General features: G+C 43.2%; 1 protein-coding gene across 3 annotated transcripts in view; it reads left to right on the top strand.

Moving 5' to 3' along the window:
* Positions 1-15,112, top strand: part of LOC140187024 (receptor-type tyrosine-protein phosphatase T) — a 1,622,799-nt gene that overhangs the window by 1,456,395 nt on the left and 151,292 nt on the right. For 2 of the 3 annotated variants that reach the window (XM_072241892.1, XM_072241888.1), the window contains one exon: positions 11,789-11,824. The exons of the other annotated variant lie outside the window; for it this stretch is intronic. In XM_072241892.1, the coding sequence (XP_072097993.1) occupies positions 11,789-11,824 (36 nt within the window). The remainder of the gene's footprint in view (positions 1-11,788; positions 11,825-15,112) is intronic. 3 annotated transcript variants of the gene reach the window in all.

The following is a 15,112-nucleotide window of genomic DNA, read 5'->3' as shown; positions in this document are numbered from 1 at the left end:
TTTTCACAGATCATCACCAGGCAAATCCTCTTGTAGGATCTCTTGGTTCTTTTATTTCTGTAGAGATGTGTCTACAAGGAAGAAAGGTGAGGAATTACAGCAGGTGACATTTTAAAATCATTTGAATTTGCTTTCGTGTTTTTTTTAAACAGTTAAAACTTGTTTGAAGTGCTTTTAAGTTTTTTGGGGGGTTTTATTTGATTTTTAAATCTTTAAATGTCAGGGCTATTTAGAAACATTGAAAAAACTCAGAACACTTGACCGACCAATAAAGCTGGAGGTGAGACTTTGCAATCCATCAGAAGTTTCATTGTCTGCTTCAGGAGGGGAGCTTGCTTTGGCCACCTGCATAGCTAAGTTATGTTGTGCAAAGCTCTGGTGCTATGGAGTTCTTGCTGAAGGCAATGTCGATGCAAGTTCATCCTTACAGATACAAATAAGATAAATGCAGGGCAATGAGATATCTTGCAGCAGGTGTGGGTTGTGAACCACCCTTTTTACAAGGTCTACACCATGCATCTGTTACCTTGCATCTGTGCCTTGTAAGTAATGTGTCACTTCTATCAATTTCGTAAGGCAACAGCTTGTATTTTAACTTCTCTCTACCTTATTTCTAGTAAAATATGAAAAGAATGGCCTATTCCTCTAATATCATGATGTGAGATATCTCTACTAAAACACTTGCAAATTGTTTTATAACATTTTGTTGTTAATTCATTGAAAGAATAAGCAGATAAAGGAATGGTAACTAAAAAAATCTCATTAATCCAGTTTTAACAAACTTTGCATGGAAATTCTCAAACAAGTTGTTTTGTGACAAGTTTCACGTTGAAATTAGGCTAAATATCAAATAGGTATATATTAGCTTAGTCAAATCAAGAGGATAAAATTGTTGATTTAGCAAATGCACACAATAAAATGTAGATAGAAGGAACGCAAACAACAGGAATTCTGCAGATGCTGGCAATTCAAGCAACACACATCAAAGTTGCTAGTGAACGCAGCAGGCCAGGCAGCATCTCTAGGAAGAGGTACAGTCAACGTTTCAGGCCGAGACCCTTCGTCAGGACTAACTGAAGGAAGAGTTAGTAAGAGTTAGAGATGCTGCCTGGCCTGCTGCGTTCACCAGCAACTTTGATGTGTGTTGCTTAGATAGAAGGAACATCCTTTTCAATCATGATGCTCGACTGTGAAGACAGGAGTAAATAGGCACCACCCTAGACTTGTCATAATATGACTATCAGGTCATCTGTCCTTTGACACAGTCAGCAAATAGACCACGGTTCATGTGTCACATTTTATTTTGATAAAGGTTTTGTTTTTAGTCTAAAATTGAATAAGGTTTAAGTATCAATTGCATAAAGCTACTTCACTGTGCAGCTCTGTGTTTGATAATCCAAGAGAAATTGGATTCTGAAAAGATTGGAATATATACGTAAATAATGGATGTTATTGGATGACAAGTTCACAATTGTAACAGGAGAATTCTTCTACGGTGCAAGGCTCTGGAGGAATAAAATAGATGGCATAGGAATATATAACATTGGCGTCGATCATTCTCCATCTGACCTGCCACCTTTCGTACTTGTGGGTCTCAGGGGTCCAATCATCCTCTAGGCCTACACACTGCAGTCATCCGCAAAACAAAGTGGGGTACAGTCTGTGAGCAACACTTCGGCAACAGATCATGCAATTTCATACAAGAACGTAGGAAATGGGAGCAGAAAGACGCAACAATAACCACAACAACAATGGAACAACAGCAACAAAACAATGCAAGACAAGCCCCGTTTACACCTCCCACCTGCCAGCATGCATGCACGTGCACACACACATCTGCCAACCCCAGGGCAGGCTGCCTTCAGGACAGGACAAACACACATAGGTCTCTTTGAACTTCAACTTCTTTGAACTCTGCTTTTCTGGTACGCTCAACAAACTGGATGATTTGGACTTTTCCACATATTATTCCATCTTGTAGTCTCATAAACTCAGTCAAATTGTCCATTTCTCCTTGAAGTCTCTATATCCTTCTCCATACTCATGATCTCATGTGACTTGATACCATCAGCAAACCTGAAAATTTCTCCAAGTGCCGGGGATTTGCGGGGCAGCCTGTCTAGGCAAGCCATGACATCCTTCCTATAATGGGGCAACCAGAACTAAATGCAATACTCTAAATGCATCCTATCTAAAGTTAGAAACCATAGAAACTACAGCACAGAAACAGGCCTTTTGGCCCTTCTTGGCTGTGCTGAACCATTTTCTGCCCAGTCCCACCGACCTGCACACGGACCATACCCCTCCATACACCTCCCATCCATGTATCTGTCCAATTTATTCTTAAATGTTAAAAAAGAACCCGCAATTACCACCTCGTCTGGCAGCTCATTCCATACTCCCACTACTCTCTGCGTAAAGAAGCCCCCACTAATGTTCCCTTTAAACTTTTCCCCCCTCACCCAAAACCCATGTCCTCTGGTTTTTTTCTCCCCTTGCCTCAGTGGAAAAAGCCTGCTTGCATTCACTCTATCTATACCCATCATAATTTTATGTACCTCTATCAAATCTCCCCTCATTCTTCTACGCTCCAGGGAATAAAGTCCCAACCTATTCAACCTTTCTCTGTAACTGAGTTTCTCAAGTCCCGGCAACATTCTTGTAAACCTTCTCTGCACTCTTTCAACCTTATTTATATCCTTCCTGTAATTTGGTGACCAAAACTGAACACAATACTCCAGATTCGGCCTCATCAATGCCTTATACAACCTCATCATAACATTCCAGCTCTTATACTCAATACTTTGATTAATAAAGGTCAATGTACCAAAAGCTCTCTTTACAACCCTATCTACCTGTGACACCACTTTTAGGGAATTTTGTATCTGTATTCCCAGATCCCTCTGTTCCACTGCACTCCTCAGTGCCTTACCATTAACCCTGTATGTTCTACGTTGGTTTGTCCTTCCAACGTGCAATACCTCACACTTGTCAGTATTAAACTCCATCTGCCATTTTTTAGCCCATTTTTCCAGCTGGTCCAAGTCCCTCTGCAGGCTCTGAAAACCTTCCTCACTGTCTACTACACCTCCAATCTTTGTATCATCAGCAAATTTGCTGATCCAATTTACCACATTATCATCCAGATTATTGATATAGATGCCAAATAACAATGGACCCAGCACTGATCCCTGTGGCACACCACTAGTCACAGGCCTCCCCTCAGAGAAGCAATTCTCTACCACCACTCTCTGGCTTCTTCCATCGAGCCAATGTCTAATCCAATTTACCGCCTCTCCATGTATACCTAGCGAATGAATTTTCCTAACTAACCTCCCATGCAGGACCTTGTCAAAGGCCTTACTGAAGTCCATGTAGACAATATCCACTGCCTTCCCTTCATCCACTTTCCTGGTAACCTCCTCGAAAAACTCCAATAGATTGGTCAAACATGACCTACCACGCACAAAGCCATGTTGACTCTCCCTAATAAGACCCTGTCTATCGAAATGCTTGTAGATTCTGTCTCTTAGTACTCCGTCCAATAACTTACCTACTACCGACGTTAAACTTACTGGCCAATAATTTCCCGGATTACTTTTCGATCCTTTTTTAAACAACGGAACAACATGGGCCACTCTCCAATCCTCCGGCACCTCACCTGTAGACAGCGACATTTTAAATATTTCAGCCAGGGCCCCTGCAATTTCAACACTAGTCTCCTTCAAGGTCCGAGGGAATACTCTGTCAGGTCCCGGGGATTTATCCACTTTAATTTTCCTCAAGCCAGCAAGGACCTCCTCCTTTTCGATCTGTACAGTTTCCATGATCTCACTACTTGTTTCCCTTAATTCCATAGACTTCATGCCAGTTTCCTTAGTAAACACAGATGCAAAAAACCTATTTAAGATCTCCCCCATTTCCTTTGGTTCCGCGCATAGCCGACCACTCTGATCTTCAAGAGGACCAATTTTATCCTTTACAATCCATTTGCTCTTAATATACCTCTAAAAGCTCTTTGGATTATCCTTCATTTTGACTGCCAAGGCAACCTCATGTCTTCTTTTAGCCCTCCTGATTTCTTTCTTAAGTATTTTCTTGCACTTCTTATACTCCTCAAGCACCTTATTTACTCCCTGCTTCCTATACACGTCATACAACTCCCTCTTCTTCTTTATCAGAGTTGCAATATCCCTTGAGAACCAAGGTTCCTTATTCCTATTCACCTTGCCTTTAATCCTGACAGGAACATACAAATTCTGCACTCTCAAAATTTCTGCTTTGAAGGCTTCCCACCTACCGATCACATCCATGCCAGAGAACAACCTGTCCCAATCCACGTTTTTTAGATCCTTTCTCATTTCTTCAAATTTGGCCTTCTTCCAGTTCAGAACCTCAACCCTAGGACTAGATCTATCCTTGTCCATGATCAAGTTGAAACTAATGGTATTATGATCACTGGAACCAAAGTGCTCCCCTACACAGACTTCTGTCACGTGTCCTAACTCGTTTCCTAACAGGAGATCCAATATTGCATCCCCTCTAGTTGGTCCCTCTACATATTGATTTAGAAAACTTTCCTGAACACATTTTTACAAACTCTAAACCATCTAGACCCGAAACAGTATGGGAGACCCAATCAATATATGGAAAACTAAAATCCCCTACCACCACAACTTTATGTTTCCTGCAGTTGCCTTCTATCTCTCTGCAGATTTGCACTTCCAATTCTCTTTGACTATTGGGTGGTCTGTAATACAATCCCACTAATGTGGCCATACATTTCCTGTTTCTCAGCTCCACCCACAAGGACTCAGTAGACAAGCCCTCTAATCTGTCCTGCCTGAGCACTGCTGTAATATTTTCCCTAACAAGCAATGCCACTCCCCCACCTTTCATTCCTCTGCCTCGATCACATCTGAAACATCGGAACCCTGGAATATTAAGCTGCCAGTCCTGCCCCTCCTGTAGCCAAGTTTCACTAATTGCTACAACGTCATAATTCCACGTGTCAATCCACGCCCTCAACTCATCCGCCTTCCCCGCAATACTCCTAGCATTGAAATATATACACCTCAGAAGATTTTTACCACCACTCACAACCTTTCTATTAGTGGATTTGCTTGAACTTTTAACATCATTTATTTTCACCCCAGCCACACTGTCAGCTCTGGTACTGTGGTTCCCATCCCCCTGCAAATCTAGTTTAAAGCCCCCCCAATAGCATTAACAAATCTCCCTGAAAGGATATTGGTCCCCTTGTAGTTCAACTGTAACCCGTCTCTCTTGTACAGGTCCCACCTGCCCCAGAAGAGGTCCCAATTATCCTGAAATCTGAAACCCTGCCCCCTACACCAGTTCCTCAGCCACTTGTTCATCCTCCAGAGCATCCTATTCCTACCCTCACTGGCACGTAGCACAGGCAGCAATCCTGACATTACCACCCTCGAGGTCCTGCTTTTCAACTTCCTACCAAGCTCTCTATACTCACTCTCCAGGACCTCCTCACTCTTCCTTGCTATGTCATTGGTACCAATGTGCACCACGACATCTGGCTGATCACCCTCCCACTTCAGAATGTCATGCAATCGATCAGAGACATCCTTGACCCTGGCACCTGGGAGGCAACAAACCATCCTGGATTCTCTGTCACGACCACAGAACCTTCTATCTGCACCTCTAACTATCGAGTCCCCTATCACTACCACTCTCCTCCTTTTCCTCCCTCCCTTCTGCACTGCAGAGCCAGACTCAGTGCCAGAGATCTGGCTACTGCAGCTAGTCCCAGGTAAGTCATCCCCCCCCCAACAGTATCCAATGCGGTATACTTGTTGTTGAGGGGAATGGCCACAGGGGAACCCTGCTCTGCCTGCCTTTTCCTCTTCCCTTGCCTGACAGTGACCCAATTTCCTGTCCTCTGCTCCTTTGGCGTAACTACCTCCCTGTAGCTACTATCTATAATCTCCTCATTCTCCCGAATGATCCGCAGGTCATCCAGCTCCTGCTCCAGTTCCCTAACGCGGTTTGTTAGGAGCTGCAGCTGGATGCACTTCCTGCAGGTGTCGTTGTCAGGGACACCGGAGGGCTCCCTGACTTCCCACACCCTGCAAGAGGAGCATTCCAACATCCTGCCTGGCATTCTTTCTACACTAGACAATCTGAACAAAAAACTTACTGGAACCTACCCTGGCCTCTGCCTCTTCTCGCCGAAGCCTGTTTGAGCCAAAGCCGCCCCACTCTGACTTAGTCCACTCCGACGATGGCCGCTGTATATGGTGGTCTGCTTTTTAAACCTTGGCGCGCTATGTCACGTGCCTGCGCAGTGCAGACCCTTCTCCCCGAGCAGTTTTTTTAAAAAAACTGCAAAATATTTGCAGTTTTTTAAAACTGCAAAATATCTTTCTGTTGCTTGACCTCAGTGTCTTGTCTAATGTAGGCAAGCATACAATATCTTTTCTTTACCACCCCATCAGCATGTGTGACCATTTTCAGGGATCTGTGTGCCTGGACCCCAATATTCAATTAATATATATTTCATTATATTTCTAATTTTCTCAACCCTTGTTCTCTGATATATCCATCAGATTTTGTCTCTTCATCCACGAAAACAGATGCAAAGTAATTGCTTAATTGCTCTGCTGTTTTCTTAATCCCCATTATGAATTCCTGTTTCTTTGTCTATCAGGGACACAAACTTGCCCTCACTAATCTTTCCTTTTTATGTGCCTGCAAGAGTTCCTACAGTTTGCTTTCATTTTTCTCCTAGACTGCTCTGATGGCCTATTGACAGTTCCCTGCTGCCAAAGTCCTTTGAACGGTTCTTAAATGTCTCTGGCCTTCATTTAGAACATTTCAAAAGGATTGAAAAAATTAAAAATATAGAACAAAATATTAACTTTACAGAAGCATTTAAATGATGGGTTAATTAAATTATGTTAATACTAAACAAAAGACAGCAACTTTTCTGTCAAGGTTGATAGCCTCATTCTGATTATGCCAACCTATTAGCTCACATCAGTTCTGCAGCAGCAGACTCGGTGTTGGGTCCATTGCTGGAGCAGAAGTTCAGATGCATGGACATCTGACCTCCACCTCTTTTCTGATGTGTATTTCAGTGAGCAGATGTGGACGTCAAAAGGCAAGCAGGCTGAAGCTTGACATGATGGCCTGCCCTGGGCAGAGTTTCCTAGCATTTTCTCAAGGGGATAAATAGTAGAGTGCAGCCCTATATCTCTCTTTCTTCAGCCACTTGCCCGTGACTGGGAAATGGTGGTCTCAATGAGACAGTGCCAGGCTACCATTTCCTGAGTACCACACCCTGCCCAGCTCTGTTTAAAGTCATCATATCTGAAGTCTGTCTCAAGTATCCACATCCATTCCATGAATATGAATAATGTTTACCAAGGAAGTGTGAGGTATTGCACTTTGGAAGGACAAACCAAGGTAGAACATACAAGGTAAATGGTAGGGCACTGGGGAGTGCAGTAGAACAGAGGGATCTGGGAATACAGATACAAAATTCCCTAAAAGTGGCGTCGCAGGCAGATAGAGTCACAAAGAGAGCTTTTGGTACATTGGCCTTTATAAATCAAAGTATTGAGTATAAGAGTTGGAATGTTATGGTGGGGTTGTATAAGGCATTGGTGAGGCCGAATTTGGAGTACGTGTGCAGTTTTGGTCACCAAATTACAGGAAGGATATCAATAAGTTTGAAAGAGTGCAGAGAAGATTTACAAGGATGTTGCCAGGACTTGAGAAACTGAGTTACAGAGAAAGGTTGAATAGGTAAATAGGATTAGTAAGTATGCAGATAACACTAAGATAGGTGGAGTTGTGGAAAATGAAGTAGGTTTTCAAAGCTTGCAGAGAGATTTAGGCCAGTTAGAAGAGCGAGCTGAAAGATGGCAGATGGAGTTTAATGCTGATAAATGTGAGGTGCTACATTTTGGTAGGACTAATCAAAATAGGACATACATGGTAAACGGTAGGGCATTGAAGAATGCCGTAGAACAGAGGGATCTAGGAATAATGGTGCATAGTTCCCTGAAGGTGGAATCTCATGTGGATGGGGTGGTGAAGAAAGCTTTTGGTTTGCTGGCCTTTATAAATCAGAGCATTGAGTATAGGAGTTGGGATGTAATATTGAAATTGTACAAGACATTGGTGAGGCCAAATTTGGAGTATTGTGTACAGCTTTGGTCACCGAATTATAGGAAATATGTCAACAAAATCAAAATAGAGAGAGTACAGAGAAGATTTACTAGAATGTTACCTGGGTTTCATCACCTAAGTTACAGAGAAAGGTTGAACAAGTTGGGTCTTTATTATTTGGAACGTAGAAGGTTGAGAGGGATTTGATAGAGTTATTTAAAATTATGAGGGGTATAGATAGGGTTGACGTGGATAGGCTTTTTCCATTGAGAGTGGCAGAGATTCAAACAAGAGGACATGATTTGAGAGTTAGGGGGCAAAAGTTTAGGGGTAACATGAGGGGGGACTTCTTTACTCAAAGGGTGGTAGCAGTGTGGAACAAACTTCCAGAAGAAGTGGTTGAGGCAGGTTCGATGTTGTAGTTTAAAGTTAAATTGGATAGCTATATGGACAGGAAAGGAATGGAGGGTTATGGGCTGAGTGCAAGTCGGTGGGACTAGGTGAGAGTAAAAGTTCGGCATGGACTAGAGGGGCCAAGATGGCCTGTTTCCATGCTGTAATTGTTATATGGTTATAGGTTAGGACTTTATTCCCTGGAGCATAGAAGAACGAGGGGAAATTTGATAGAAGTATATAAAATTATGATGGGTATAGATAGAGTGAATACAAGCAGGCTTTTTCCACTGAGGCTAGGGGAGAAAAAAAAACAGAGGACATGGGTTAAGGGTGAAGGGGGAAAAGTTTAAAGAGAACATTAGGGGGGGCTTCTTCACACAGAGAATGGTGGGAGTGTGGAATGAGCTGCCAGAGGAAGTGGTAAATACGGGCTCACTTTTAACATTTAAGAAATACTTGGACAGGTACATGGATGAGAGGTGTATGGAGGGATATGGTCCAGGTGCAGGTCAGTGGGACTAGGCTGAAAAATGGTTTGGCACAGCCAAGAAGGGCCAAAAGGCCTGTTTCTGTGCTGTAATGTTCTATGGTTCTGTGGAAGTAAATTGTATTAGTACTGTGAAAGCGATTTGACATTTGATCAAATGTGCAGTGAATAGAGAATCTGAGAAATTCAGGCGCAATATGGAAAAGTTTTGGAATATGACCTGGCTATCAGAGCTGGGATTGATGGATTTGGTAGGGGTGGCAGACGTGCTCAGAAGGAAGAAGATGAGAGGAAATTTGATAGACGTATACAAAATTATGAGGGCTGTAGATAAGCTAAATGCAAACAGGCTTTTTCCACTGAGGTTCGGTGTGACTACAAGCAGAGGCCATGGGTTAAGGGTGAAAGGTGAAAAGTTTAAATCTTTACTGAGAGGGTTCTGAGAGTGTGGATTGAGCTGCCAGCACAAGTGGTGCATGTGAGCTCAATTTCAAAGATTAAGAGAAGTTTGGATAGGTACATGGATGTTAGGGATATGGAGGGCAATGGTCCCAGTGCTGGTCGATGGGAATAGGCAGTTTCAATGGTTCAGCATGAACTAGTTGAGCTGAAGGGCCTGTTTCTGTGCTGTACTTTTCTATGACTCTATGACTCTTTTGATGTTTGCAATTCTGAAGGAAAGATGATCATACAGTGACTGTGTGGCTGAGAGGACTATTCTCATTCTTCTGGTCCCACAGCAATAAAATATTGGTTGTTCACAATCAGAATTAGGTTTATTATCACTGACACTGAATTCCATCATCAAGGACCCCAGCCATCCAGGCCATGCTCTCTTCTCACTGTCACCATCAGGAAAGAAATACAGGGGCATTAGGTCCCACATCACCAGGTTCAGAAACAGTTATTACCCCTCAACCATCAGGCTTCTGAACCAGAGTAGATAACTTCGTCCATCATTATTGAACCCCACCATCCAGGCCATGCTGTCTTCTTGCTTCTGCCGTAAGGAAGGAGGTACAGGCACCTTCGTTCCCATACCACCAGGTTCAGCAACCGTTACTGCCCCTCAACCATTGGGATCCTGAACCAGAATGGATAACTTCACTCACCCCAGCCCTGACTGGTTCCACAACTTATGTACTCACTTTCAAGAACTCATCATCTCATGTTCTCAATATTTATTATTTATTTATCTATTATTATTTTTTTCTTTTGTGTACTTGCACAATTTATTATCTTTTGCACATTAATTGTTTGTCTACTGTTGCCATTTCAGACTGAGACCCTTCATCAGGACTTCATGGTCTTGGCCTAAAGTGACAAGTTTTACCTCACTCCATAGAATCTACCTGACTTTCTGAGTTCCTCAAGTATTTGTGTGTGTTGCTCACGTTTTCCAGCATCTGTAGAATCTTTTATTATTATTATGCTTATTATTAGGTTGTATGAACACCTTCATTTTTCTTCTGGGTTCTCCATTAGTCTAATACAGAGATGCGCAGTGACAATTTGGAACACAATTCCTTGTATCATTACAAAGGTACAAGGCTCAATAGAACTGCCTGATAATTCGCAGCCCTGAGTCCACACAAGGCAAGTTTTCCTCAGGTAACTGGAATGCAAAAAAACTGCAAATGCTGCAAATTTAAATAAAGCGAGAAATCACTAGAATCTCTCAGAAGGTCAGAAACAAAATCGGAGTGGATGTTTCAGGGTGATGATTATTTTTTTAAATGATATGCATATCCAGCTCTAGCTTTGAGGCACTATCCCAGTATTCCTGTCTGATATTTAGCCCGTGTTTTGTTTTTTCATGATTTCAGACAAAATAGAGTTTAAATATATTTCTCAGATCAAAAATATATGAAGCACTTACATTTACTTTCAGAATTACACTCAGAAGCCACTTTATTAAGTATAGCCCATACCTAGTAAAGTGAATGCAGAGTGTATATTGATAGTCTTCTACAGCTGTTGTCCATCCATTTCCATGTTCAATGTTCAACATACAATGTTCTTCTGCACACCACTGCTGTAGCTAGTAATTATCTGAATTACTTCAAAAGCCTCGGCCTGAAACATTGACTGTTTATTCACTTCCATAGATTCTGCCTGATCTGCTGAGTTTCTCCAGATTTTGTGTGTTTTTATTTGAGTTACTTTCACCTTCCTATCAGCTTTAACCAGTTTGTCCATTCTCCTCTGACCTCTCTTGTTTACAAGGCATTTTCGCCCACAGAACTGTCACTTACTATATGTGTTTTTGTTTTTTGCACCGTTCTCTGTAAACTCGAGAGACTGCTGTGTGTGAAAATCCCTGGAAATCAACAATTCTGAGATACTCAAACCACCCCATCTGGCACCAACAAGTATTCCATGGTCAAGGTCACTTAGACCACATTTCTTCACCATTCTGATGTTTGGTCTGAACAGCAACTGAACCTTTTGATCATGTCTGTATGTTTTATGTATTGAGTTGCTACTTCATGATTGGCTGATTCAATGCTTGCATTAACAGGCAGATGTACAGGTAATAATACGGCCACTGAGTGTACACTGATGGAAATAAAAGTATTTCTCATTTCATGGCCTGCTCCTCTCCTATTTCTTGTGTACTTATGTTGTTTACAGACATTTGTTGAAATAACTCAAGTACAATGCCTAATTGTGCATTTCTAAACAACTACCTTCTTTCTCTGTTGCCTCTTTCCTTAAACAATTCTGGCTTCTCAATGGATTGGTGGATTACAGTAACAGCAGATCAAGTCACACCCAGTGCAGTATTAGGTAAGGTACTCTTGTGTTACATAATGTTTGTTTTATAGGTATATGCTGAACATGACTCATCATTGTTGTGATTATTATTTGCAAGCAAAGAAATGTAAGATAATTTCAAAGGTAGGGTACGAGCAAACTATAACAAAGCTAACTTCAGTATGTTATATAAACCTACATTTTCTCATCTGGCAGTGCGAAAGTTTTTTATGGTGTCTACTGAAAATTTATTTGGTTTCATTTTTAACATTTGTCATTCCAACGATCACAGAGACAGATGGAAATAAAACAGGAACCCATTTCATTCTGATATATGATCAGGCATAACTCTCTGATACATTTCCCATGAACAGATTGAATTTAGTATTGGCAAAAAGGAAATGGAAGGGCTATTTGTAAACTGGACACAGTTTGCTCTTGACTCTTAAATCTGTTGAAATGTCAAACAACTGGTGTGAAATAGAACTCGATACAGGTTTGCTTTGGATGCTGCAGAAGTCCGTACTCATTTGATAAATGTATGCAGATACAAGGACAATGTCTGGTCGCAGGGTGGTGGCTGCGATATGGTTGGGGAATTTCAGCTGCCGTTCAAAGTCCACCAACAGCTGCCAGTCCCTTGCAGAGGTCAGGACACCTGCAGATGTTCTTTTGGCAGGTATTGGCTGCTCCCCAGCTCTGACAAAGGCAATGGTCTGCTTGGAGGGTCGGGACTGCTTCGCCCACTCAACTCCTGCGCTGATGGCTTCAGCGATGGTCTTCAGGACCTGATCATGCCTCCACCTGTACCGTCCCTCAACAAGTGCCCTTGCACAGCCGCTGAGGATGTGCTCCAGAGTTCCTCACTTGGAGCACAGTGGGCACGCAGATGACTCTGCCTTGCCCCATGTGTGCAGGTTTGATGGGCTTGGAAGCACATCATACACTGCCTGGATGAGAAATTGGATGCGGTGTGGTTTGGCTTTCCAAAGATCAGCCTAGGTCACTTTCCTCTCAACCGCATTCTCCCATCTTGTCCAAGCTCCCTGTTGCTTCATTCCCACCACCTTGCAGGCTCTCATCTCCTCCACTACTGCTCTCACCTCCTCCTGAACTAGACAACGCCTTTCCTTCCCTCTGGTGTCCATTTGGGAAGTTGGAAAGGATCCTAGCCCAGCTCGGCCTCGTGTGACCACCCCCACCAGCCTCCTGTGACGCAGCCTTGCCTCTGCTTCCTGAACAGCTTCCTCTGCCTTCCACTTCCTGCCTGTCCTCACTTGGATCCCTGCTCTAGCCACCTTCGGGTCACTTGAGTCACTGTACTGTACCACCTTTCTGGCTTTTGTTACCTTGAATTCTTCCTCCAAGGATTTGAACGGCAGTTGCAGTTTGTTGTGGTGTCCATAGAGTTGCTCAGGCTCTTTGGCAGCCCCAGCCATCTCCTCAGGTGGCTGCTAACCCTCTTCTCCAAGGTATCGATTGTCGAGATCAGAACTGCATAGACGAGGAGGGGCCACAGGATTCTGGGAAGAATTCCATGCTGATACACCCAGGCTTTGAACTTCCCGGGTAGGCCAGACTTGTCCACAGATTTCAGCCAGCCATCCAACTCGGCGCAGATTGCCTGAATGGATGTCGTGTCCCTTAAAGAGCTGTCAAAAACCTAACCTAAGCTCTTGACTGGCTTTTCTGTGATGGTTGGGATGGCTGTGCCTGCAATACTGAACCGGAACTTGTTCTCCACCTTCCCTTTCCTTAGCACCCTCGATCTTGACTTGGCTGGTTTGAAACACATCCGGACCCACTCCACCAGCTTTCTGAGCCCCTGCAGAATCCACCGGCAACCTGGGACTGATTCTGTGGCAACTGTGAGGTCATCAATGAATGCCCTGACAGGTGGTTGCCATTGAGTGGAATTCATTCTGGGCCCTCTGCACTCTGGCTCAGCAGACTTAGTGAGCATGTTCATGGCTAGGGAGAACAGTGTCACTGAGATAGTGCACCCTGTGATGATGCTGACCTCCACCTTGTGCCAGCTTGATGTAATTGCTCCTAGAGACCCTCGTCCTGAAGTTGATGTAAAAATCAGCGATAAGGTCTCTGATTCTGCTGGGGACGTGATATTTGGTCAGTGTGAGCTGCACCAGCTTATGCCGAATGGAGCCATATGCATTTGCCAGGTCGAGCCACAACACTGACTGGTTGCACTTGTTCTCTCTGGCCTCCCTGATGAGCTGTGTCACCACACCAGTATGCTCCAGACAGCCCAGCATCCCTGAAATCCACTCTTCTGGACTCATCCTTTAAGATTATAGCTGATCCAATCTTCCTCTCGTGAACTATCTTCCATCTCTCTCTCTTCTTATCCCTTGACCCCTTCATTGTCTAACTGTGTGTCAACTGCCTCCACATCCATCTTGGGTAGAGAATTCCAATGATTCACAAGGCTCTCCGAAGGAAGTTTTCCTCACCTCCATTTGAAATAGGTTACTGCTTATTGTGAAAATAGTTCTGAATGCCTCTTGTTGCCTCTACAGGTAGTAGGGGAAGGTACCTCAGCATCTGCCTTATCAGTGTCCCTCAGAATCTTACATATTTTTATCCAGTCTTTTTCTACTAATTTCCAATAAATGTAGGTCCAACCTGCTCAACAGCTCTGCGTACATTGAACCTTCAGCCCAGGGATGATAGGTGAAAGCAAGGGTACCAAGCAGATGGTACAGCTGCCACGTTAGATGTTGCCATTCTGAAAGAAGGCAGTGATTCATTGTTTGGAGTTCATTTGCTTCCATGTTGTGCCGTTCTTCATAGCTTCCCCAGTTACTTACATTATAAGATAACAGTAAGACCTGAAGATTCAAGATTGTTTAATGCCATTTCCAGAATGCAAGAGTAAAGCAGAATAAAACAGTTGTTGCCCCAGATCCAATGCAGCAAAATAACAATAAGATAAAGAAAACAATAAGAAAAAAACACAATAAATATAAACACGTGATAGCTTATATACTTATATTGATTGTATATGCATCGTGACCCTAGGCACAGGAGTGCCTACACACAAGATAGCTGACAGGAAGTGATAAAGTAGTAGTGGTGGGGGTTGTGGAGGGGTGGGTTAGTGGGTGGAGTTGTTGATCTTCCTTACTGCTTGGGGAAAGTAGCTGTTTCGGAGTCTGCATGGATGCCACATAGCCTCCTCCCTGATGGGAGTGGGACTAACAATCCATGAGCAGGGTGGGTGAGATCCTTCCTGATGTTACTGGCCCTTTTCTAGCACATTTCTATATATACCTCCTTGGTGGCAGGTGAGCGAGTGCTGGT

The sequence above is a fragment of the Mobula birostris genome, chromosome 2, assembly GCF_030028105.1.
Source record: "Mobula birostris isolate sMobBir1 chromosome 2, sMobBir1.hap1, whole genome shotgun sequence".
Lineage (NCBI taxonomy): Eukaryota > Metazoa > Chordata > Chondrichthyes > Myliobatiformes > Myliobatidae > Mobula > Mobula birostris.
The sequence above is the reverse complement of the archived record's forward strand: the minus strand, read 5'-3'. Positions and strand labels throughout refer to the sequence as shown.